The 26,311-nt window shown below is 52.7% G+C and overlaps 1 protein-coding gene and 1 non-coding gene across 3 annotated transcripts in view; one reads left to right on the forward strand and one right to left on the reverse strand.

Moving 5' to 3' along the window:
• DDX31 (DEAD-box helicase 31) overlaps positions 1 to 26,311 on the forward strand; it is a 67,508-nt gene that overhangs the window by 27,615 nt on the left and 13,582 nt on the right. The window contains exons 15-19 of one of the 2 annotated variants that reach the window (XM_032306455.1): positions 5,712 to 5,762; positions 7,339 to 7,478; positions 12,763 to 12,844; positions 19,157 to 19,268; positions 24,382 to 24,550. In XM_032306455.1, the coding sequence (XP_032162346.1) occupies positions 5,712 to 5,762; positions 7,339 to 7,478; positions 12,763 to 12,844; positions 19,157 to 19,268; positions 24,382 to 24,550 (554 nt within the window). Of the gene's footprint in view, positions 1 to 5,711; positions 5,763 to 7,338; positions 7,479 to 12,762; positions 12,845 to 13,244; positions 13,587 to 19,156; positions 19,269 to 24,381; positions 24,551 to 26,311 lie in introns of those variants that run through there. The other variant, XM_032306456.1, reaches the window with a different exon arrangement.
• Positions 12,029 to 12,133, reverse strand: LOC116571265. The gene has a single exon (XR_004277823.1). It is a non-coding gene; the product is annotated as a small nucleolar RNA U13 (small nucleolar RNA).

Consider the following 26,311-nt stretch of genomic DNA (forward strand, 5'->3'; position numbering starts at 1 on the left):
CAGGGGGTTTCATCCCCATTGTCATATGGATGAGTCGGTAAAGGGAAGTGGCATGGAGTGACCGGAAGGTGATATTCCTGCGCCGCATCCGGCCGGCAGTCCAGCCCTGGGCTTTCTGTCGTACACTTGGCTCTCCCTGGTCGTCTGCGGAAGACAGGAGCGCGGTCGCCTTTCTCCCAGCCTGGAGGGGCCCTCCCAGCTCCCCTCGCTCTGCGGGCCGCTTCTCCGTGGGCCTCCACCTCGGCTGTCCATCAGCACGTGCTTTCTTTCGGAAGACACCTGAGCCGCCTGTGCTGCTTTCCAACACCTTCTCCTTTTATTTTTTTTGGTCTTGAAGCCCACTGTTGTGTCTGTGCGGTTCCTAATCTCCCTTCCTCCTGGGGAATTTCCACTGTGCCAGGACGTGGGAGACAAAGGACGCTGGGCGGTGAGGCCGTGAGCGTCGCGGGAATGTCACTTCGCCACCAACAATAAATGTAGACTTCCTTGGTTTTCTCTGGGGCCTGCATTTGAGGTAAAGTTGATCTTTTCCACTTTATTTCATTCGTGTTAATGGCAAGATCATTTGGAGATGGTTGGCTGTTTACTCAGTTACGCTAACTCGTGTTGCCAGTTTTTTGGCGGCTCCAGCCAAGATCTCTCGCCTCTGACAGCTTCTGCACTCTCTCCTTCCTCCTCTGATTACGCAGCCCAATCTGTCACCCGGACAACGGGGGCCTGTACCCCGCTGATGGCTTTCCACACACGGCAATAATGACTTTTGGCAGGCCGGGAAGGCGGCAGAGGCGAATTTGCTGCGTCCCTTGCTCAGAGAGCCGGCAGGCCCCCTCTCCCTGTTAGTAAAAGCACTTTGTGAGGTTCTTGGGTAAATAAATGAGTCATTTTAATCCAACTGACAGGCTGGCACCTGAGCAAGCTGCCTTCCATCTGTACTCCTTGGTCTCGTGGAGGCAGCCGATTGTCAAGCCCCGGGCCTTCAAGGCCTCACCGTTGAGTGTCTTTCAGAACTGACTTTAGCAATTCTTTTGCCCTAATTAGCTCCAAGGAATACAGTTGGGCTGGGTCTGAGGTTCTAAGAGCGCAGAACACCGAAGCCTTTGCTGAGTCTCGGGCAGGTCAGTTTCCTGTCGATCCGGTGCCGCTGGCCAGTGGCGTTCCAGACAATGGAGCAGACCCTGGCTTCTTTGCCGTCCTCTGCCCAGGTCGCGTGGTGGGGGCGAGGAGTATCCCACCACTGCCCATTTGCCACCGTGCCGATTCCCGCCCCGTCGTGGGAGGAAATGCTTGGATCTGGAATTCTCAGTGCCCTTGACACGAGCAGGCCCATTCGGTCTTCGCAGCAGCCTCATGACATGAGATTACCAGGGGGAATCTTAGAGCCAGCGTATAGGTGGGTAAACGGACGGTCAGGGAGCTGCGTTGACTTGCCCAGATGGTGTGGCTGTACCGGGATGGTAGAGTCCCGCTCTCTGTGTTCCTGGACCGTGGAGGTTATCCCTTTGTCCCACTCTCTGTGGCAGCCTGGGCTGAGAATAGAAAGGAGGACTTGCAGAAGTGCCGGGTGATACCTGAGCTAGGGTGGCTGTCCGTGAGGGTCCCCACCCTGAGACCAGAAGTGGTGGGAGATAGGCAGATGCTGTCTCGGCCAGCACCCCCCCACCACCCCGCGCCGGACCAGCCAAGCGGGAAATGGAACCGCGAACGGTCCCGAGAAGGCTGCTGGCGCCCTTCCCCACCGTTCCAGCGGGTTTGTGCTCAGTGGGCGCCACGAACGTCATATGCTATTTCAGAGTTTCATCTGTGTTTCTTGGTTGAATTTACTAAACCGATGAGCATTAAATTTTTCACAAAGCCTGTCTGTAAAGCTTAGACAGCCCATTGTCTACACGCATCTCCCACGGCAGAGCACTTAAATAAAATAAATCACTTTTTAACAAGAGCTTAGCAGATGTAAGAACCCGTCAGGTTTTCTAAAGACATCAACTGTGGTTAGTATAGAAGACAGTGCCTGCTCCCCTTTAAGACAGAGAACTCTCTAGATTGTGTCCTCAAAGACTTCAGCTCTGGAACATCAGCCCTCCTCATGGCAGTGGGAGCCGCTCTCAGGGCAGTGGGAGCTGTCTGAAAACACTTCATGGCTGGTTGATGCACTTCGTACATTAAACTCCCACTTAACACTGAATAAATGCAGCCCAGCCACTGTTCAGAGGAACCCCGCCGGCTCGGGCGTAGTTGGAGCAAAGGCAGTCCAATCCTGATTTGCCCTGCTCGGTTCCCCCACACTGGTGGCTTAGATGACCGTGCCCAGTGTTTTCGGCTTCTGCCCCCGGCACTGGGCAGCACAGCACAAGGCTGTCTCAGCGAGCTGCGGGGACTTTGCTCCGGGTTATTGTTCTCCAGGAAAGCTCTCTGCATGCCAAGGGGGGAGGAAGGCAAGCTGTGCTTTACCGAAAAGTGCCGGCTAGTAGATGGAAGGAGAGGCGCCTGGGTGGCTCAGTGGGTTGGGCAACTGCCTTCGGCTCAGGTCATGATCCCGGAGTCCCCGGATGGAGCCCCGCATCTGGCTCCCTGCTCAGCGGGGAAGCTGCTTCTCCCTCTAGCCCTCCCCCGCCCCATGCTCACTCGCTCTCATGCTCTCTCTCTCAAATAAAATCTTTAAAAATAAATAAATAGATAGATAAACAAATAAGTGGAAGAAGGGAATGACAGACTTCAGAAGTGACCCGTTTGCTGCCACCAGGGCAGTCACTGATGTGGACAGGCAGCGGCAGTAGACACCGAAGCCTCTGGGCAAACAGTTTTGGGAAGCAGTCTCCAAGTTTTACTCCCTAGCTTACTGATCATTGCAAAGGAGAGAGGTCCCTTCACATGGATGCCACTTCCTTGCGGGGCCATGCACAAGTCCCCCCAGTGCCAGACAGGCTGCCCTCGGTCTCTCCTGGCAGCCAGTCCTGGGAAGCACACCCACGGGAAAGCTTCACCGGGATCTTACCACGAGGACACAGTTAGACACAGATTCTGGGACGTCCTTCAGGACACCTGGACTCCTTCAAAAGTGAGTTGTCAAAAAACCACATAACTAAATAATAAGGGCAGGGAAATCATTCTAGATTATGGAAGTGTCGAGGTGAGAGGTGGCGCTAATAAAAGAAGAATGCGTGATCTATGAGCCAGTTCCTGAGTTGGGCAAGAAAAACAACTACAAAAATCAATCTTAGGTGCCTTTGGAGAAATTTGAATATGAGGTGATTATTAGGAAATAATGTTATTTGGGGCACTTGGGTGGCTCAGTCGGTTAAGCGTCTGCATTCAGCTCAGGTCTTGATCCCAGGGTCCTGGAATCGAGCCCCGCATCAGGGTCCCTGCTCACTGGGGAGCCTGCTTCTCCCTCTCCCTCTGCCTGCTGCTCCCCCTGCTTGTGTGCATGTGCTCTCGATCGCTCTCCCTGTCAAATAAATAAGATCTTTAAAAAAAAAAAAAGTTTAATATTTAATTTCTTAGGTATGATGCTGGTATTGTGCTTGTGAGGAAGAATGTCCTTTTACTTAGGAGGTACCGCGCTAAAGTAGTTAGGGATAAAACATCAGTGGTATTTGCAGCTTCCTTTCGAAGGGCTCAGAAGAATATGTGTGTAGAGAAAGAGAAGGCGGATGTGCGCAGACTAGGGCTGCCGGGTGTGGATAAAGGATCCGTGGGAGCTCATCGTACTATTCTTCCAACTTTGGGGTTTAAATTTTTCTAGATAAAAACTTGGGAGGAAATAATGGGCAAATAGTACAGGAAAACACAAAGAGAACCATGAAAACCACCCCAGTCCTTCTACCCGGAGCCAGCCGCAGGGGGTAGTTCCGGTGAACCTCCTTCGGCCGTGGGCTCCCCGGCCGTCTCTCCGTTCCTCTCTCCGTGTATCCGCCGACGCTTCTCATGTCTTGTTTTCTGGTACCCTCCTCTTTGTTTCTTTGGATTTTTTTCTGGAAGAAACCAGGCTGTCCATGCTTTAAAATACTCCACGCTCCAGATTTGACTTCATGTTGGGCCGGCGTCCTCCTGCCTCCCCCACACCTCCCGTGGACTAGGAGTTGGGGCTCTGTACCTGGTTAGATGTGCTCTGGCTTTTGGCAAGAATACACCCCCGGCCGCACGCGTCCTTCCCGCGGCACCACAGCCCGTTGCCTCTCCAGTGACGTCCACACATTGACGCCGTTTCTCCGTCAAAACTACCCAAGTCCTTTCAAGGACGTGCAGCTTCCGCCCTTGTCTGCCGCCCCCGGTCCTGTCCCCTGCAAGTAACGTTCTCTGAGCTTTTGGCTTTTCTCCTCCGTTACTGTTTTTCAAAGTGTGAGCAGATACATTTGTATTTCCTTCATTTCTCACACGAAGGCCTACTCTGCACCCCAGAACGGATGGTAGATTCTCTGTGTCCGTACGCTGGCGCCTCTCTCCCGTCGCAGCCGTGGGACACGCTGCTGCAGGGGCTCCGTGGGACAGTCTTTCAGTCCGCCCGTCTCCGGCCAGACGCTGGGGCTTTTCCACACCTGCAGTTACAGATTTTGCCAAAATGAGTAGCATTGTGTATGCAGTATGCTGTATTTTTGCCAGTGTCTTTGGGATGGATTTCTAGGAGTGAGATTGCATCTGGGTCAGAGGGCCAGTGCATCTGTAGTTTCGCTGGGTCCTGCCGGACTTCCCACGGGAGGGTTTTAGAGGATTTTGCGTTCCCATCAAGAGCTAATGAGGGGTGCAGCATCTTTTTCGATGAAGGAATAGCACACTACGGCCTTGGAAAAGTGAAGTGGACCTGGATTTGAGGGCTGCCTCTGCTTCTTAGTTGTGTGTCTCTGGACAGATTACCTCGTCTTTCCGAACCTTGGTTTCCCGTCCGTCAGGTGGGAGGGGTCATCTTGCTGCAGAGTCATTGGGAAGAGCCCTCGAGGTAAACAGTGAAGCTCTCGTGCTGCCAGTGCGCAGTCAGTGCTCAGGACGTGCCGACTGCAGATAACCGTGTTAGGACTGTTGTGCTTGGACATGAATTCCCTGCATCAGCTTGTCCCTAACCACCAGAAGATACCCGTTCTCCAGTCCCTGCCACAAAGGTCAGGCAGACGCTTGAGAGCAGAGAGCCTGTGCTCCTTGAGTGGGACGTTACTTGGTCTCTGCTGCTCTTTGAGGCTGAGAAGTCCCCAGTAAGTCTTTGCAATTCCCCTCCACAGGGGAATACTTCGGGGTGACCTTCCACACGTCTCAAAACCATGTTGCTGTCAGGCGTTGCCAGTTGGTAAGGGGCCAGGGAAAGAACCCACGAAGGCATTGATTGTAGAGTGGTTCTTCAGAGCAAATGTGAAAGTAATAATACATGCTAGAAGTTTCCAGAGTTCTTACATGACACAACTGATCGTGACTTCAGTTCTCGGGCTAATAGTTTATGTACTAGTAGAGTGGGTGGTGATGCCTGACCAACAGGTTCTGGAGAACTTACCCCTGAGTTCGAATTTTCGAGCACAGATGGACTTTAGTGGGTCTCTGAGTTGTATGCCACTGTGTGTGTGTGTGCACGCGTGTGCGTGCGTGTGTGTCTGTGTGTGTGGACGTACACCGCCTGTGCTCCCTGGGGGTGCTGAGCCCTGGTCGTTTGCATTAGATTATCAGACGGATCCATCGCCCAAAAAGGTTCAGAAACTCAGTCCTAAGTCATATTCTTTTCTGTTTTGAAGGATGTTGCAGCTCGGGGCTTAGATCTCCCTCAAGTCACGTGGATTGTTCAGGTAATTTTTTAGTTGTTAAGGTGTGAGCTCAAGGCAGGAATACATGATTGCAAATAGATGCGTTGGCTTTAAGTGGAATAATTATTATTAGGCTCTTGGGTGTTGCCCTGGTAACCAGGCAGCAACCAGCCTTATCTGCTCATTGCTCCAGATAGCTTTCCCGAACCCAGCCAGCCCACCCCGCCGCTGCGGGGAACCAGCCAGACTGAGCAGTCCTGGGAGGGAGGGGCGGGCTGCCCTGCTCCCAGACTAATGCGTGTCACACACAAAGTTCCAGCAATGTGAAAATAACAGGAATTACCAGGGCCCTTGGGAGGTCTCATTGTGTCCAGAAGGAGATGGCTCAGCTGTCCTGAGAGCCGTGTCCATGTACATTGACCTGCAGGGGGCAATTAAGTCCCTGACAGCGTCTTACACGTACCTCTAGCCTTAGACGCTTTGCCAGAGGGTACAGGTGTTAGCACTAGAGTCTAGTGGTTTCAGTTCTGTTTTTTCTTTTCGTTAGTCTGCAGGATGGTATTTTTATGCCCTTCTGTGTGGGGGCCAGAGGACACGTGCCCCATTTACGTGAGTCATGGTTTATTCACATTTTAGTGGAATTGCATGCCTGTCACTGGCTAGGAAGTCTGATCTGCTTGCTGCAGACGGCCGCCTTTCGACTGGAGGCATTGTGTCTGCTTTCCTGATGGCCACAGAGCAAAGTAAAGATAAAAAGGCAGGACAGTTTTAATAGTGGGGGCAGGAGGTGGACAGAAATTTGATCATTCAGAGCTTTTCTGTATCAGATGGATTAGATCCATGTGCCTGCCCTTCCCCCATACAGTGCAGTCCTTTTGGGCCTCTGGTCTTTGAGTCGTGTAGCAGCAAAGAACAGAAAGGAAGCATGGTTAGATGGTCAATTCCTTTTCATGGTGACGAAGTTAATGCCCTAGAGAGTCTGAAATGATGTGTTCTGCCGAGTTGGAGTCTGCCTTGTCCGTCAAGTCAGGAATCCTGTCCTTAGGAGCAGGAGCAAGTCTCTGTGTCGGGGGAAACCGGCCTCTCAGCTGCCCCCCAGCTCCGTGCCTTTGGGATCGGGTGGAAGTGCAGTGAGGTGGCGCGGAGTGAACTCCGATCCGTGCAGCCGGCCCCTTCCTCCTGACCCCGTCCAGTCCTCTGTGGCCTCTGCCCACTGCTGTGTCTGCCACGGGAGCAGGCCAAGGTCACGCGGCCGTCCTGCAGAAGGGTGCCCCGCTGCCTCGGACTTCACCTTGCACGGTCACCGTGGTGAAAAGATGCAGATAGGCAAGTGAAGAGACCTGTGGAGAAGTAAAATTACAACGGAGATGCTGGGACAGGAAGGCGGCTTGCTCATCGGAAACTTGGCCGCTGTTCACGTTGGCGTGTCAGAGCCTCGTTATTTCCAGTGAAGTCGGTGGTTTCAGGGTTGAGTGACTTCTCCTTGGGATTGCGTGAGGGTAACCATAGCACCGGGGTTTAATTCTTGGGATACCTGGAGGCAGGTGAGGGGTATTGCACTTCCAATTAATGGCAATCCCTTGATCTGTGAATGCTTCATTTTTGTTACCCATTTTAGTACAACGCGCCGTCGTCACCTGCTGAATACATCCACCGGATCGGGAGAACCGCCCGGATTGGCTGCCATGGGAGCAGCCTGCTCATTTTGGCTCCTTCGGAGGCAGAATATGTCAACTCGTTGGCTTCTCACAAAATCAAGTGAGTCAGAAACCTGAACGGGGTTTCGGCTGATCTCACCTAATTAACTTTCTGTCGCCTTTACAGTGGATGGGCCTTGTAAGCTGACGGAGAGCCATTAACCCTTGTGATCCCTAAATGAGTCCCAGAATAGCCAGTGGCAAACACCAAAACCCTTCATCCCGTCAGCACATGACAATTCTCATCGTGTTGCCAGACTAAGTCACAGAGCGATCTGTTGCGCCTGGTTTTTCTATAAGAGAGAGGTCTGTGTTTCATTCCCCTTTCTGTCGGGAACGTGTGCACGGCCCTCACAGCCAGTCGCTTGAAGACCTTCCTTAGTCACAGTTTTTATTTTTATGCTCAACATTTTGTACGTTTAAAGGGGATTTGTCTTTGAAAAAAGTAGTATTTTTGACTCATCACACAGCACCCCCTCCCTCAGGAAAATAAACGCAGGGAGGAAACATTTTCGGGGTAGCCCAGACGCGCGCACCCCTTCACAGCCCGGGCTGTGTGGCCACCGTCTCGTGCGCAGCCGCCACACTGAGCGAGGCCCCGCTCCTGCCCTGGCCTGCCAGCCCAACGACCGCAGGAAGGGCAGTTGGGGCCTCCAGCAGACCCTGACCTCGCCCAGGAAGGACAAGCGAAGCAGAGGTGGAGAAGAGTGTCTCAGCCTGGCCGGGAGCGAATAAGTCACCTGCGTCACAGAAATGAGTGTTTCGTCGTGTTTTCTGTACAACCTCCGGCAGCTGAAGTAACAAGCCTGGAGAATAGGCTGCCGAAGGGGTACGGTTTTCACACTGTCTACTTGCAATCATTTCTTCTGCTCAGACATAGCACAGTGATGTGCAAAGTGTTTCTGGAGGCACAGAAGAGTCCTGTGTGTGCGCCCGGGAGGGTGGGACACGATTCCTGCCGTGCCCGGACTCCTGCCCGTCTGCTGCTGGGAACCGCCATGACGCTGGCACCCGAGAACCTCGCGTGCCAGCGCTTCACCTTGCCCAGCCCGGTATTTCAGGAGAAGCATCGAGTCAACGATGAGGTCTTCTCTCTCTCAAGTATAGGGCCGGCAGAATCCCAGCATTCTGCACCTGGACCGAGATTTCCAGACAGGTGGCATGGGACCTAGTCTGGGGACCAAGCGCAGGCCATCCGCACGGAGAGCTGCCTGTGACCGTCCCCGCCAACCTGCCGTAGTCCCCACCGGCAGAGCTGTCCCTTCCCGTCTCTCGCAGCACTTGCAGAGAAAGTCGTCCTCCTCCGTCCTCACACCAGGGCCGACTCCGCAGCACTCAGCTGTCTCGGGGTTGCTCGTGGGAACATCTGTGAGCTGGGCCTTCCTCAGAAAATGTGCCTGCGCACACCCTCCAGTGGTAGGGAGGCAGGACCCCACTTCTGATGAGCCTGGTGGCGATTTTGAGTGGGTCCAACTAATCCCGGCTTGGGTTTCCTGTCCTTTAATATCTTAAAACGATTTCACTTTGAAAGAGTGGTTTCTCTTGGTTTCGGGAAGACTGCAGATTCGATCTCCCTTGTAAGAGGAATGCTGACCGTCAGTTGTTCCCTCCCCTTTCACCAAGAGCTTCCTCTCCAGCTGGTTTCCCAGGCCTGTGGGCGGGGGGCTGGCCGTCCTTCCTGTGGGTGCTTTCAGGCCTGAGGACAGCCCTCCACTGGGCAGCCGGATGCCGGAGACACCGAGGCGTGGAATGAAAACCCACGGACGTAGCCCCTTCTCCCGTTTTCCCTACCGCGTCCTCACAGGCTGGGAGCCTGTCACGGCACTGCGACTCTTTCCCTCGAGCATGGGAACTTGTCGACCTCCAGAAAGTGTTTTCGGAGCCGGTGTCAGCATCCACAGGCGAATTTCTCGTCACTGCGCCTCGGCGGCCTTTTACCCTCAGCTGTCTTCCCTCACCTTCTGTTCCAGGCCTACAGATTCGTGTTCTCCATTCCTTCCTGTCCTCAGCTCCTGGATGTTCTCCTGGGCTCAGTCACCGGGACCTGATAAGCTCAGAAAAGTGGGTGCCCGCGTCATGAAGTCAGGCGATAATTGCCCAGGCCCACAGCCTGCGCCTGGGTGCCTCTGCCTCTCTGCTCTCAAGCTGTCTTTAATACACATTCAGGCTGACGGCTCTGAAAGGCTCAAACGTAAACCTAAATTCGAAAGGGGAAAAGAATAGCACCAGCCTGAATATGAGTGAGCCACGTGTATTTTAAAGCTACAAGAAGTACACTCGTTCTCTGTGACCGTCCCTGGAAAAAACTGTGCCAGCGGTATTTGTGGGGGATCCAGCGCAGCCGTTTGCCCATTCCGGAGAAGCGCCACGACCCAGGGGTTCTGAGTGGGCTTGCAGGGGAAGCTCATAAAGATCAAGACAGAAGTACCCAGAGGAAGAGAGTCAGATCTCTTGTGGAGAGACCATCCATTCCCGCGGCAAAGAGTCCTTTTCATTTCTGTCCTGAAAATGCCTCCACTGAACTTTGTGCTCCTCACCCACTGACTGCTCTGTGGGCCTGATGTAATCAACAACCCCCACCATCACCCCGAAATACTAGTCGGAGTTACTCTGTAGCCTTGGCTCATGCTTCTTGATTTCTGAGGAAGGGCTAGGTGTTGGGTATCTTGACTTAACACAAAAAAGTTACACGTAAGAAGACCTGATTACAAAGTGTGCCATGGAAGGAAGCAGACTTGAGCATTTTTGGAATACAAAAGGTACACTGCTAAATATTAAAAAGGAAAAAAAGAAAAGAAAAATGGAGAAGAAAGGTAGGGGTGTGTGTGTGTGTGTGTGTGTGTGTGTGTGTGTGTTGCCTGAGAACCAGGGAGCCAGGCGGCAGGATGCTGGGAGGCTGATGAATTGGAGCGGAGATTCAGGAAGGCAGGCTGAGGCTCACGGCAGCAAGGGCCATCACAGCAAATTGCCGCCTGCCTTCGTACACCGCGCACTGTGGAACTCGCCCTGACAGTGTCATTTAGCAGCTGGGGCAAGAGACAGGCGCCCTGGGCCGTTGCCACCTCTGTCTAGATGCCCAGGACTTTGTTTCTGCATCCTTCTGACTTCCTGGTGTTTGCCAACTTCTTCCCAGTTTTCCGCTTCTCCTTTAAACGTGTTTCTAATGAAAGTCGTCATTGGTTTATTAAAATGTAAATGCTTCATCAAAACGTGTATTTCTTAGATCAGGCATGAGACAGTTCCCTGAATTTATTTTTCTGTCTCTTTTCCTAGTAAGGCAGGGTGGATCCGATCTGTTGATAGAACCATAAACAAGCAGAGTAGATTGGCTTTGTTCCTCAGAAGCAGCGATTTCTTAGAATAGGAGGGAGGCCCTTCTAAACTGTAAATCACTGCAGTCCGTTGTCCGCTGCCGCGCACTCACGGTGCCTGGGCGCCCCGCGCTGTCACGTGGACACACAGCGGGGCCGGGCCTGGCCGCAGTGTCAGCGCCTCCCTCCTTCCAGAACGCGCGGCCGCGGCAGCATGTGCAGTTCTTTGTATCCCCGACTCTGAGCGGCCTCTCTCTTTGTTTCCTTCTCCTGCTTCCGGAGCTCACCCCCAGGTCTTTAGTTCCTTTTCCTTTTCCCTTTTTTCCCCTCAAGAAAAGAAGTGACGGGTAGGGGCAGGTCCGCTAGGTAAAGAGAAGGAGAGGCCTGGCGGTGTTTTCACCTTCAGATTTCCGGGCATCAACAAGAAGCAAGCTCGGCAGCCACAGCTTTGCTCTCTCACATGAAAAATCGATTTTCCATGAAATCATGAGCCCTTTCCCCCAAACTGCTACCCTCACCGTACCTGCTCTGCCTTCTCCGGTTGACTCCTGCTGTAAAAAGATTTCACGTTTCCATAGACCTGCGAGCTGGCAGCGGAGAGAATGTGGCGGGGCGGGGGCTGGGGGGTTCAGGGAAGCGGTGACACATTTCAGGTAATCGCTGTCAGAGACAGTGACATTTTCATTCATAGCTTTGTCAAAGTAACCTTTGGGGGAAGGGGGGGTGTCTTCTCCCACGTGAGAGGTTGCCATTCATGTATTAATTTGCTGTTACATTTTAAAAAAAGAAAAGAAACAACATACAAGGAAATCATTTATCTTTTTATGATCTGTTTTTCTCCCCGGAACTCCTCCTTCCCTTTTTTTTTTCTTTCCCCTCCCTGAGAAGTATGTTTTCAGCAGCTCCCGCTTCTTCCTCAGGCCCTAATACCTGAATCTGCGCGCATCGCCCGAGCCTCAGTGCCGTGGCGTCACAGGATGTGGGGGACGCGGAGGCTTCCCCACCCCGTCACGAGGCAGGGTGGGCCTCCTCGCCTGGCTCAGGGTGGCTTCTGCTCACAGCAGAAGCCCAAACTGTGATCTCAGCTGTTTGTCCACAGCTCTGGGCCCGTCAGAGGTCATTTGTGCCCTACCCCTAATAATTAAGAGGTGAGAAGGTAGACGCCCTTCTGGGTGGGGAAGAGAGCTCTGGTACTGTGGGGTCACTGCTCAGCCTTCCCTGAGGAGCTGACCCCAGTGGTTAAGAACCTTTGGCCACCTGGACCCACCCCTGGCTTTTTTTTTTTTTTTTTTTTTCTTCTCCTCAGATGGGTAATGTGCCGAAGTCGTAACAAGGTTTAAAGGGTGGCACATATCACACAGAAGCGTGAACACCCAATCATCATGCTTATGAACTACAAAAGGATCCCCCTGGCTTTTTTTTAAAGTCTAAAACTAAAGAGACTATCAGAATTGTTTTTGTTTTTGTTTTTTTAATTTCTTCTTCTGCCCAAGTCAAGGTAGTCTAGAAATAAGCAGGCCTCCATGTTGAGATGTATTAAGAAACAATGACGCGGGGCGCCTGGGTGGCTCAGTGGCTTAAACCTCTGCCTTCGGCTCGGGTCATGATCTCAGGGTCCTGGGATCGAGCCCCACATCGGGCTCTCTGCTCAGCAGGGAGCCTGCTTCCCCCTCCCTCTCTGCCTGCCTCTCTGCCTAATTGTGATCTCTGTCTGTCAAATAAATAAATAAAATCTTAAAAAAAAAAAAAGAAAAAGAAATGGCATGATCCCTACAGAGGAGACTCTAAATGTAGACTGTTTGCAAGTCATCAGAGAAGATGGAGAGTGTTGGAAGTATGACCCCATCTGTCCCTGACGTGTCACAGAGGTCCCTTCATTCCAGACTCCTTCTGAAGGCTTAGGAAACTATTTCCTGTAAACGTGTAGCTTCTGCTTTATATCCAATTAGCTGGAGAACAGGCCAGTTTTATGCATCAAGATTCCAGATGTTGGAAGAACAGAAAGTTTACCTCGATGTGCTCTTCCCTTCACAGCGTGTCTGAGATGAAGATGGAAGAGATTTTGTCTGTTCTGACAAGGGACGACTGTTTCAAAGGGAGCCGGTGGGGAAGCCAGGTGAGTTTTTTACTTATTGTACTCGTGAACAGACGTCACTCGTTTCTTGATTTGGGGTGATGGAGACTGTGTGCGTGGGACAGTTCATTCCTCTGTCAAGCAGGCATCGAAGGGACCATGAACATTAAGGGAGACCAAACCTTGATTGTGGTTCTCTCCCTTTGCCTCCGGATGCATTTGCTGGTCTCATCCGGTTAATGGGCTGCCGTCCATTCCGGAAGTCTGCCGGGCCGCAGCAGGCTTCCCAGAAAGGAGGGCTCCTTCTGGCCTAGAGTGAGTTTGGGGCAGGGTTACATGCTCGGCCCTGGTGGTCCCTGTCCAGATTATCAGCGAGGACAACTGATGGGACCCATCGGCCCAAGACAACACGGAAGAGTGAGATCTCTGTGTCTCCTTCCAGACACCCCGCTTCATCCATTTTCGTGTGGGTGCCGCACTCCGAAGAGGAGTCATGTTGAGATTCAGGGAGAAAAATCCGTGTTATCCAGGCAGTTCCACGGAGAGACCCGGGGCATCCCTCCCTGCTGCTTCTCTGCGGCTGGGCCCCTGCTCGGATGCTGCTCCCCACCCCACCCCACCCCACCCGTGCCCAGGAGACACACACGTCACAGACACGTGTGTGGATTGTTGCCGAATACAGTTTTGTCTATGAAATATTAATTATTTAAATATTTTACATTTGTTTTCTTAAGCCTAAGGATAGACTAGAAAATTAGAGCCAAATAGATGAGGGGTAAGAGTTTCTTTTGTGTGTCAAGAGGTGTCTTTATTTGGATCGATCTTCTCCCTGAGGCTGGGACCTGGTTTGACAGGCCCTGACTTTAGTCCTCTTGTTCCAGAGAGAACCTGAGGAAGTATATCCTAGAAAAGGCAGAGGGACATAGTCCCAGCACGTGTCCCAGGCCCTGCCGCACTCTTCACACACTCGGTCCCATTGACTCCTGCCAGCGGCCCCGGCAGGCGGGTGCTCTGTCTCACGTCCTCAGTGAGTGGACAGGGCCTAGAGCGCGGGGTGAGGGGCCGTCCACAGGGGCAGCCTGACTTCGGAGCAGGTGGTCGGCCCGCTGTGGCAGCGTGCTTCCCTTACTGTTCCCGAGACCGAGGCAGCACAGCTAGACGGTTGTTCATTCGGGTCACGTTAGCCATCGTCGTCACTGGGGTGAGACTTGGTCAGTGAGCGCCACCGCAGCAGAGAACCCTGCAAGCGAGAGAAGCAGTTAAGCAAGACTCCAGCGATCAACAGTTGCTTTAAGCGGTATTTCATCAGGAAACGTTCCACAGTAATCGTTTGTTGTCAGGGGAGGGGACCAGTCAAAAAACAGACTCTCGTTGGTCCTGGCACACTTCTGCATGCTTCTAGGTCGGGTTTTCTCATGTTCCCCTGGACACTTCATTACCGGCGCGGGGCAGTGTGGGGGAGGCAGGGAACCCTTCCTGCAGGCAGCATAGTGGAGAGATGACGGGCATGGCCTCGGGGTCGGATTCCTAATCCCCGTTCCCAGCTCCGTGGCTCTGGGCAAGGACTAGAGCCTCCTAAGCATTAGTGTCTTCGTACGTCATGTTCCTGTTCTCGCGAGGAGATCGGAGGATTGAGTGAGAAAGAACCTAAAAACCCCAACACAAGTCTGAAGGGTGTCCGTCGTCGTCGTCAGTCAGTGGCAGATGCGGGATTCCGAGTTCAGACTCGGTGACACGAAGCCCGGGGCTTTCTGCTGTGTCGCCTGCAACATTAGCATCTGTCTGCTCCCCAGAAATAAGAGCAACCGTGAAGCCACAGAAGGAGACGGTGAAGGCTCAGTCCCGTCTCATCTTTACTTACACTTCCTGGGACCGGCTCTGGTGTCGGTGTCTGTCCCCGAACCGGGCACACACCAGTTCTGTCCGGGTTGCTGATCGTCAGGTGCTTCTGTGGATGGGACGCACGTTCCCCCCTGAGGGGCCAGGGCAGCCTCAGTGCCCTCTTCTCTTCCAGGAGCGAGCCACAGCCGTTCCGCCACCTGCGCCCTCCCATGGCCTCGTGCTCCGACGCCTCCCCACCCCCCACCCCCAACCCTGTAAGTCCCTTCCTGGGCGTGAGGCCAGCCTTGAAGTCTAGCTGGGGCCCCAAGGCAGGCAGACTTGGGTTTCAGTCCCTGCCTCACAGCTGGTGGTTCTGCAGCCCGGGACAGGTTGTCATCTCTACAGCCCCAGTGTTCCCATCTGTAAGCTGAGAACATGGGTGCCCATCTTGAAGGTTCCTGTGAGGTTGACCTAAAATTCAGCAAAAAACACTCCATGCACTTCTGGGCCCTGTCAGTTTGTCCCAGCCCCTAACTCCTGCCTTGATGGAGGGGGACAAATAGCATATTTTTATATTTTTAAGGTGTGGTGGACTTTGTTTTTAAGAACAAAAAAACGCTTAGAGCACCTGGGTGGCTCAGTCAGGGAAGCATCTGTCTTCGGCTCAGGTCATGATCTCAGAGTCCCAGAATTGAGTCCCACATCAGGCTCCCTGCTCAGCAGGGAATCTGCTTCTCCCTCTGCCTCCCCCCACCACCCCGCCCCTGCAACTTCTGTGTGCTTGCTTGTTCTCTCTCTCTCTCTCTCAAATAAATAAATAAAATCTTTTGAAAAAAGGAAAAAAAAAAAGGCCCAGCAAGGTTGGGCTTTCACTGATACCAAAATAACTGGTTAGCTTAGAATACTAATCATACTAGGTCCCATGTGTCCCGCTGATGCAAACCTGGCTTGTTTAACCACAGTTAACTTGAATTCAGAGGCCAAAGAGAAACTAAATGAAATTGACTGCATTCCTAATTATCACACAGATCTACCGCCTGGAAGAGGGGTTTACGTGTGTGATCCGTGTGAATAATAAGACGAATAAAGTGGGTGCTAGGTACAACTTGTAGTACCGTTTCTCCTAAGAAATACAGTACGTTTTAATTGCTGTTCGCGATCTGGGCAGTTGTGTCTAACACATGCACCGGCATCAGACAGATAAATGTGAGCTCAGTAAACAGGCCTTTTACACACATAGCCAGACACCTCATTATAAGGCCCTCTTCTCCTTCCTCGGTTGAAGTCCATTGTAAATGTCCCTTTGGCACATACATTTTTGGGCTTCTGTGAACAGAAAGAGAGTGAGTGAAGCATCTGTAAAATGTATATTTCATATTTAGGTGTATGAAATATATATGGCTACGTCTGGGTGTGCGAATCCTCACCCACCTACAAAGAGAATAAATTTGATCTTTCAACTTTACTGGGAAGCACCCGGAAGGTTCTAGGGAAGCGTGAGGGTGAAACTCCACTTGGCAATCAGGTGATTAAAACAAAACCCTTCCGTTTAGTTTTTAAAATACCTTAGAAGTTAGCAATATCAAGATGTGCTTACCAAAAAAAGGAGAAGAAAAAAAAGCCACGCTCCCCCCACCACGGCTACCACCTACAACTTCTTACAACAGAAAAAAACCCAAAAAACAAAAAATGCAGCCCGAGTATCTTCAGCTCCTCTGTTGCCTCTTGATAGGTGTGAAATTTTCATCTTCAAAGTATGCACACAATCCAAACATGTTTTTTCTACGAGTTTTTTTTTTGTTCTATGAAACACGCCTGTAAACGGATCTTAACGAAAAGCCTGGGCCGTGGTAAGATATTAAAATGAGATCAGCGGCCCCTTTCGTCAGTCCCTTTGATCGTCCTTCTCTCCGGGATCAGTAGGGCTTTATGGACGAAGGAATCCTGGGCGTGGACCGTTGCAACCGCGTTTTCCTAAGCTAGCCCTGGTCCACTGGTTGCCAGTTAGCACCATTAACCAGCACTGGGTCTGTGCGTCTTTGAGGGGTGGGCGCGCTGGTCCTGCAGGGCACTCGTGCGCCCTCCGGGCTTTGACCCACTCTCATTACGGCAGCGTTTTCCCTGTCTGGGCCCGAGCTGGTGCTGCGTGCTTGCCTCTGCCCCTGTCTTCAGTTTAAATTTAGACTGTCCTCCCCGGAAGACAACTGAGAAACACCTCATTCTCAAGAGGGGTAATTTTAAAATAAAGTACTTCTGGAAGAGGGGGTAGAGAGAGAAAGACATGCTTTTTCCTGAGTATATTGTGTTTTCTGCATTAACTTTTCCTCATATTTCCCTGAGACTGACCTCCTCATTTCAAATGCATGAACCTAGTATTACCGCCTTTTTTCTACCTATTTCACTTGTACACACACATTATATATGTGTGTGTGTGTGTAATTTTTTTTTTTTTTTTGGTTGGAAAGAAAAGATGCCTCATTTTGAAACCTAAAGGGAGAATAAGAAAAGCCCTTTGTAATATATTGCCATATTATCACTAAATCCCCTGACAGTTGTGACACAGAAGCAAGTCACCTGTCACTTAAGCTTGAGGTCTCTTTAATTTTCTCCTGGAATTCGCACCAGGCTGTCTTTAATTTGAGGCCTTTATTGGAATTCTGAAACCTCTCTGCCTCCCTGGCTCTCAGATCTATTCTGAGAGCTGTTACAGAATGTATACAATAACCAACAGAGGGATTCGAGCGGGCTGGAGCTCTGTTTATCTAACACTCTAGAGGGATTTTTGTGCTCATTCGGTCCTGGCTGCCCGGCTTTCAATATCGCTTTGACAACCATTCTGCCCTTCTCATTAATTTTAAACAGTTAAAACACAGGAAAAAGAGGAAAAAGTTTTCATTATTAAAGTGCTTTACTTTTTAATAACAGAGGATTCTGTCCGCCAGGGGAAAGGGCATCCTCGCTAATTTCACATTCATATTAAAAAAACACACACACAAGGAAGGTGACAGTTGCATTGCTGAGGTGGCTTCACGAAAGGAGGGCAGCAAAAAAGAAAAAAAAAAAAGTTTGCGTTTCACATCAGTTAAGAGGGTAAAAAAAAAAAAATCCTTGTTAATGACAATAGCAAATGTCCACTTTCATAACACCGCCCCTGAGTGACTTTTCTCTTGACATTTGAGTGGATAAAACCCTTAGGGGACCATGTACTATGAAATCAGCTAGACTGTCATCAACCAAACAGGTAGCAGGAGTGACTTGACGAAGCTAAAAACATTTTCAGGTTGTTAAAGTCTCTATTAATATAGAGAGGGACGTGGACCCAAAGAATGAGGCTTTTTCTTCTCTCCCCTTTGTTCTTCCTCTGGCAGCTTTAAAAGGGAAAGAGACTCTGGAGCCTAGGTCAGGCTCCAGACACAGGTGTGGACACCCTGTCTTCTGCGGGGTTAAGGGAAGCAGGGACGGGGCTCACACTGTCTCCTGGTGACCCACGTGGGCGGTGGGTGTTGGCTACTGTAGAGGCTGGGTAGCATCTCTGAGGGCATCGATGTCTTGGGGGAGACGTATTAGCCAAGTTGAGTTTGGAGAATCTGGGTTCTCTGGATCTCAGATTCACGTTCAGTAGAAAGCACCCGTGTTTTCAGACATAGGAAACAGGGGTCCCTAGCTGGCTCAGTTGGAAGAGCGTGTGACCCTTGGTCTCAGGGTTGCGAGTTCAAGCCCCACATTGGGCTTCAAGCTTACTTTAGGGGGAAAAAAAAAAGGATATAGGAAACAACACTCAGTTTTAGGGGGATATAAAGAAAGGAAATCTTTTCTCTGGGATTTTTGAAGAATGAAAAGGATATGAGTTTTTATTAACGTTTTCCGTCTGTAGAACCTGAGTGCGTACAGATGTCACGTTTGCTATGGAGATAGTGTGGTCTTCTCTGAATGTGGTGTGAAGCCCCCACTCCGTGACAGGGCCCTGGCGTCCAGCACAGTGGTCCCGGGCTGAAAGAGTGGATCTGAAACACTGCAAGTCTGTGCCTCCCCAGGAATCAGGGAGCACACTCTGAAATTCAAGGACAGGCTCAGTGTCACGCAGGCCCCTGTGGGGCCGTCTTAAAGAGAAGGTCCCATTGTTCCCCTGAGGAGCTTGAGGGAAGGGGAAGATTTAAGGCCTTGGTAGGACACACAAGTCATGTGAAACCTGCCTGTGTTCAGTGATGTTTTAAATGCCCAGATTGGACTTGGAAAATTCCAGAGTGTCTCCAGTGGGCATTCATTTTGAGCAAGAGGCCAGGAGGACGAGTAAGTAAGTAAACAAGTAAATAAATAGACCCGATCTTCTCCCTCACAAAGCCATCTTCATCTCTGCTTGACTTTAACATCCGTAGAGCTCCCGTTTTTCCTCTAGTAATATTGAAAGGATTACCCTTGTTGGCCCCTCAGTGGTTACCGGGTGATTTTACTGTTATTAAATCTATTATAAAGTGCTTCATTATTCCTGACTCTGACTCTGTCTCTTGTTTAATCCTTCCGCCACCCTCCCAGAAATCCCGTGCTGCCGGCCCCCAGGAAATCCGAGAACGAGCCACAGTCCTGCAGACGGTATTTGAAGATTACGTGCACTCCAGTGAGAGCAGGGTCTCCTGGGCAAAGAAAGGTCGGTGGATTTCGTAGGTGCTCGTGGACGGACAGCCCCCAGGACACCGTCCCACCTCCACCCGCAGACCCCCGACAGGCTAAGAGGCCAACTGGGGGTCTCTGCTCTCCAACAAAAGCCTTCGGCCTCCCTTGTTCCACAGGGTCTAGAAGCAGGCACAGAAGGCTTTAAAGCGATATTAAATGCTAATTTCATCCTTCCCCATGTTTCACACAAATGAGGCTTTATCTTGGCTTACATAGGACGAGAACTTTGACCCAGTGACTTGGATCTCAGGGATCCATTTTTGTGTTTCTTTGAAAACCGCATAGATGAGACATGACATGTCAGCAAAGACGGTTGTAGGCATGGAAATTGGAGTTGAAGGTAAGGACCAGAAGCATCAGACCTGAGCAGTCTTGGTTCGGTCATACAAAGGAGGAGGAGAGAGAACGGACCGAGGGAAAGTCTAGACCTTGAACCCGATCCCTGGGGAATTTCCCGGAGAGCGAGGTGTTCATTTACTCTTCAGGCCCTCTTATTGGATAACGTGGCTCCTGGGATCACCAGGCATTAGTGGGAACTCAGCAGTTCATGCAGGAAGGGGCTTAGAACAGCAGGATGTTTCTTACGGCGGTGTGCCGCGTGTCATGGCTGGTGAGTGTGTCGCATGTGCTGGTGAGATGTGGTCCGTGCTGGGCCCTTGCTTCTTTCTGCTGGTTATCTGCTGCTTTGAGAAGAATGTCAGGCTGGCTTACCAGTGTGTGAACGCCACAGCATCAGCTTTTCCTTTTAGAAATTGAAAATTAAAAAAAAAAAAAAAATCGTTCATTTAACAAGTTGTTATTGAATTAGTCACCGTTCTGGGTGCTTGGGATACATCAGGAGTCAAAACAGAAACCCTAACCTCTCTAACACTCTAGTTGGGGGGCAGACAGTGAGCATAGTGTAAATAAATAAATAAATAAATCTTTTAAAAGGTGTCAAGAACTGTAGGAAACAAGCAGGCGAGGGAGGTGGAGGAGTGAGTGGTCAGGGTGAGCCCTGCTCTGAAGGCAGCTCGAGCAGATTGAGGGTCACGTACTGCTAACAGAAGGGCTGCCGACAGAATGGCGTGCTAGGCCCAGAGGAGGGGAGGGCCCATGCAACAGAGGAGACTTGGAAGCTGTCGAGGACTTTGGGGGACCCCAAGGGCAGTGGGAGCCATTGCAGGACTTGGAGCAGAGATGTGGCATGGCCCACAGAGGCTGGCAAAGATGGTTGGTGTGAGAACAGACTGGGGGGCAACGGCGAGGGCTCGGGGAATGGTTCCAGATAGTTGTGGTCATCAGGAAATTGAGCACAAGAATGAGTTAGCCGGCACGTGTTCTGAGTGCCTACTGTATACCCTGGCATACCTACAGGTAGCCCTCAGTGGCTGCCATCACCCTGGAACAGACCAGGACTGTGTAGGACGGAAGATGAAGTCCTGGGGATGGCCCCGTGACCAGAGATACAGCAAGCGCACAGCCTCCCGGCCCGCGCTCTGCTAGTCGCCTGTGCTCGCGTTTCCCTCCGGTGAAGTCCCAGTTCCTGAGGGTTTTCCTCCGGACCCACGTTCAGAGAAGCACCAGCACGCGTCTCTCAAGAGGAGTAGATAATCTGTCACGGCGGGGCGACAGATGCTGGGCGTCTGTTCACAGGCGCAGGGAGCTTGCTGGGGGTGCGCCACGAGGGGTTGTGCAGGATTTCTTGTTTCATGACCAAGTGGCGATGAAAAGGAAGAACTCAAGGCCACGCCGTCGTTTTTGTCGTTGGTTTTGAGGTCAGAGGTGTTTTGGATCTCCTGGCGACACTAGGACTGTCTCAGGGTGTCTGGCGGTCAGAGTAAAGCTGTAGCGAGGCGTCCTGAGTGTGGTTTACTGTTTTTGTTCGGTGTCGCCACCGCGGGAGTCGGTCATGCCAACAAGCAGAGTGACTGGTCTGACGGATACTGGAACGGGCCGCTCTGCTGGGTTGAGGCACCAAGAAGGAAAGAGATGGGCATTTTTCTCTGCCAGTTGACGTCCACCTCAGACCGGTGATGGTCCAGCAGGAAGCCGCCCGTGGCAGGTGTCGGCCGCTGCAGGCCCCCTCTGCTGCCTCAGCGCGTGCGGAGCGCGGAGGAGGTGCGGGTGCGTGCGGGGCCGTTCAGTTCACGACACGGGACGGACGGCACCTCAGGTCCAGACCGTCTCTGCCTTTCAGTGTGCGCGTGCAAATCCCCCGCTACTGACGGGCCTCCCTTATAGGCCATTCCAGAGCCCACCTCATGAATAATTAACGAAGCAGCTGGGTTTTGCCTTTATGGCAGAAAACTAGTTAGAAACTGGGCCAAGTACGTATGCCTTTGTTTTCCTTTTGCATTTCCTGGCCCAGTCATTGCGCATAGCCAGCGTGGGATTGCTGTCCGTTTCCGGAAGCAGTCGCCCTTTCCCCTCATCTCTTGCCTCCTTTGGCTAGATTCAAGTGGCTAAAGACTGTGCCGACAGACGGCTGCACTCCGGACTGCTGAAGAGAAGTTGAGGAATCTGGAGTTCTTTACCTACGAACCTCTGCTTTCCTGCCGTGGGGCCCCTCCGGCTTTGGGGGCCGCGTGCGGAGGAGTCGTGCCTGCCCAGGAGGGGCTGCTGCTTGAAGTCAAGAACACCCAAGCCACTGAGGACAGATTAGCTCCTTCCCTCCCTCCCGCGGCGTGATGGCAGGCGGGCAGGTGCTCGGACAAGCGCTTTGCACCGTGTGTCAGGAGGGACACGTGTCTCCCCTCCCTCCCTCTCTGACCGCAAGTATCATCCGGAAGACACTTCTGTTCCTGATCAGGTGGCCAGTGACTCTGACTTCAGGAGCAGGGCTGAAGTAGATTTCTCTTACGACTGTGAGACAGGAGCCCGCGACTCCGGGGCGCACCTGTCAGGGACCGCGGCGTCCCCAGTGAACGCCCCCTCCCTCTGCTCTCCGTTCCTCTGGGCCCCACAGCCCCTGCTCACGGCGCGTTGTCGACATTGCCCCCAGGAAGCCTCTGCGAGCAGCTTCTGCAGGAATTCCTGCTTCCCTGGACCATCCAAACACGGGAGGCCATTCAGGGATGTGAGGACAGCCAGGTGTCGCAGGCCCCAGGGAGACAGGAGCCGTGAGGACAGGGAGGGTCAGTAAAAATACGCAGCGCCAAATGCTGCACAAGCAGTGCTGGCGGGAGAAGACCCGTCTGCCCTTTCTTGGCAAACTCGTTCCATAGAGCTATTGGCTGGGCGGCTGCGGGTCCGGGGACAGAGGCTCCCCAACCTCAGCTCTTCCGTTTGGTGCAGGAATAGGGGGCTGCTGGGCTTCCTGGGGAGAGCGGTGTGCATGAGGGGGCCTGGGCCGGCCCTTGGGCCACTGAGACTGTACAGGTGCGGAGTCTCTGGCTTGGCTTGGTGGGGCTGCCGTCCACTTCGTTAGACCACGAGTCAGGGTTGAGGCTTGGGAGGGAAAGGGGCGGGGTGTGGGGAGAAGAGGCCTGCTCCCCCCGGGCGGTGGCCGCGGGGCTCTCCTGAGAGAGGAGGACTGTGCAGCTCTTGGGTCTGAAACCCCGTGTCAGAAGCAGCAGACGGTGCAGGCCATGTGAAGTGTTGAAGATTCCCCTGAAAAAGCGAGTCCCCGGTTATTAAAAAGGACAGTGCGCACAGACGGACGGCGGGGTGCAGGGGAGAGTGCGCACAGGCTGACGGCGGGGTGCCGGGGAGTTGCCTTGGTTATTATTTCTCATCGATTGGGAAAAGGAGTTCACTTTACTCAGTAAATAGAGCTTTCATGGATTCCCAGGATCCTTCCAGGAGCTGATCTGCTAAAATGACACTTTTTATTACTGTTCATAAACGCCAATCTCCCGGTGCTGCTGGGATATTACGTTTAAGCTGTGGGCAAACTTGCCAGTCCAGTGGCTCGACAGGCGAGGGCAAGCGAGTCTGGTGTTTAGCGCCTGCTTTTCCGTGCGACGTGTGGTGCTGGGCTCCGGCTTGGCCAGGGGGAGAGCTGGGCTCGAAAGGGAAGGAAGCTGTGCTGGGCTTGGGGCCCCTCGGAGCCATCCCTCCTGCCCTGTTGCAGTGAGAAGGGCAGACACTGTCATCGGAACCGCAGTACTTTCCAGAGGAACTGGTTATAGGAACGTCTCTCTTTCCTCAAAGGAATACCAAGATAAGGTGTAGCCAGAGCTCCCCACTCCCAAGAACCACGTCTGCCTGTTCTCTGGCAGCACCGGGCTCCAGAACAGGGGTGCCACCGCCTTAACTTTAAGACAGGACCGAAACCTCCACGACGCGCTGTCGGACGGACACCTCTAGGCTCTTGGCAGTGCTTCAGGGAGGAGGGACCATTTTGTGGGCTGTGTTAGGAGTTTAATAATTGCCTTTCTCCTCTTTAGAATTCTGTTTTCATTGCCTTTTTTATGCCGTTTTCAAATGGGTAAGGAGCACTGTATCAGTAAATCTTAGGTGCTTTAGAATGAATTTGTTTTTAACATGCTGGCAGTCCACAAGGACATGGCAGCCGTCCCTGTGGAGGGCGGGCGGGCGGAGGCGGGGCCTGCGGGAGAGCAGTCACCGCCCCGGTAACGCGGCCTGGCGGTGAGCAGAATGACAAGCACAGTAAAGCCTTGGGAACCTTTTGAATTTTATAACATGTGCATGTATTAGCTATGCAAAAAAGTAAGTGAAATTGAATTAGGAAAATGTTTCCGTGACGTAAAGTTCTAAGGATCTCGTTTTTCATGAGGGAATGCCACACTGACCATGTCCTAGTTTCTTCACTTGTTCTGCTTTTCATTCCCTTATACAACAAACACTTACCAGCTGCCTGCTGGGTCCCAGCAGTCCAGGGTGGGGACACGCTGCACAGTAAAATCTGAAAATAGATGGGGTTTAGTCAACAAATACTTGCGTCCTCCTGGTTTATTTTTTGAGGAATTAAAAAAAAAATTACGCAAGTTAAGATCTGGGTGGTTCCTGTATGTGGCGCTGTCCGGGCTGTATGTCGCGCGTTGTCCGGCAAGATAAAGTGGGCAGGACGGCTGCCAGGCCAGGGCACGTGGGGCGCTCCGAGCCCCCATCCTGACGGCCTCTCCGACCCTTCTTCCTCCCAGCTCTGCAGGCCTTCATCCGCGCCTACGCCACCTACCCCCGGGAGCTGAAGCCCATCTTCCATGTCCGGTCGCTGCACCTCGGCCACGTGGCCAAGAGCTTCGGGCTGAGGGACGCCCCCCAGAATCTTGGTGTCGCAGCTGTGAAGAGAAGCAAAGCAAACCTGAGCAGGTGAGCTGAGTGGAGTCTGCCCCGCGACAAACGCTGGGAGTCAGGCGGGTGTGGAGAGCTCCGCGCCCAGCGGCAGCGGGGAGGGACGTGCGAGGCTGCGGCGCTCCGGGTAAGCACCTCCGTCTTGGGTCCTTGTGGGAAATCATCACCAGGGTCTGCCCCTCTCTCAGTGTAGTCAGTGCTTGGAGCCAGAGGAGAAACACCTCCTCTGAAGGTTTTTAAGGCACCTGCAGAAATGCAGTGGGGTCTCCTGCCGGGTCCAGATGTTGTGGGGATATTACAGGGGCAGCAAGACAAACCTGTGGTTGTCCTCCCTGCCCACCAGCAGGGTGACCTGGGGACTTGCTGGAGTCAAAGCTTCACCCTGGAAAGTTCTCCAGGGCTTGTATGAAAACTTCTGGCATGTTCTGTGAAATCTGCCTGGCCCTGTCCTGGTGAACTGGAAGGAGCAGTGTGTTCTAGCTTAGTGCCTTTCTCCTGCTGGCTGGGTGGGCCCTGAAAGGCGGGCTCCAGGGGCCCCCACGGGACGCCTCGCACCATGTCGCTCTACTTGGTGCTGAGCACACTCAGGGGCAAGCGCCAGGCACGCCGGCAGAAAGCATGTTCCCAGCTATCCAGAGGTCCTCCGGAGGAGAGGGAGGCGGGCTGCCCTGTAGGCCGAAGCCTGGGCTCCACAGTTTCAGGAAGTCCTGAAACTCCACAAAATACCTTTGCAAAAGGTCTTTCTCTCCTCAGAGCCAAGCGGTACCTTTAATACCAGCCCCAGCCCCTTTGCAGGAACCTGAATCCTTCCGATCCCACGGGCTGCTTTTAGGGGGAGTTTGTGTAGCACGTGGGTGGGGAGGACAGATTGAACAGACACTGGGGGGCAGGGAACCCTTGCACGCTCTGGGCAGTTACTTTGTGTGGAGCGCCGTTCTTTTTGCTTATTAATTACAAATGCCACATCCACCTGCCCTGACCGAGAACCTGTGCACGTTTCCTGCACGTCCCCGCAAAGCGGCTGCGGCGCATTCGCCACCGCCACCCTCGTCAGCGCCTGATTTCTCTGGGGCACGGTGACAGAGGGAGAGAGGACCGCCCGGTGCAGGGACGTGATCGCTGGCCTTGCCTGCAGGGGACTTGAACTCCGCTGCAGTGCCACTGTGATGGGAGCCGCTGGGCTTTGGGCGGCATCTCTGCTCAGCTTCCCAGGGCCTCAGGTTCCCCAGCTACAGAAGGGAGGAGGAAATCGATGTGTTTCGTGATTTCCCGGGACTGTTTTGAGAATCAGCACAAGGGCGGGTCCTACAGATGAAGCACCTGAGAACACAGACCCGGCAACCAGGTGGGTTCATATCCTGGAACATCCAGTTTCCTGTTCCGGGACTTGGCACCTACAAGGCTCTTTGTAACAGATAAAACTCACCTAAATCTATTGCCAGCCTGGGGATTTTTAAGAGGGTTCCTTTTTTTTTTTCTTATGTTAGCACCTCTCACATGGGACTGTCCTCCAGTAATTCTGTGAAGCAAGCAAGTCGTTCTCAGCACTGCTTTCATCCGTGCCCAGACAAGACTAAGACACACCGGCTCTGGTTTCTTCCAGGCGGTTTTGAGGGGCAGGGCGCTGCCCGCCACCCCTGCTACATGTTCTGGGCAGGGCTGCAGCCGGCGACTTCTCTGCCCGTCCTCCCAGAGGGAGAAGATGCCTCTCATCCACTCCCAGGCACGATGGCGCCGGCCTCGGGTTGCCGTCTGGGGTTGGAGGCGGCTGCTAGCTCT

This window comes from Mustela erminea, chromosome 12 (genome assembly GCF_009829155.1).
Source record: "Mustela erminea isolate mMusErm1 chromosome 12, mMusErm1.Pri, whole genome shotgun sequence".
Classification (NCBI taxonomy): Eukaryota; Metazoa; Chordata; class Mammalia; order Carnivora; family Mustelidae; genus Mustela; species Mustela erminea.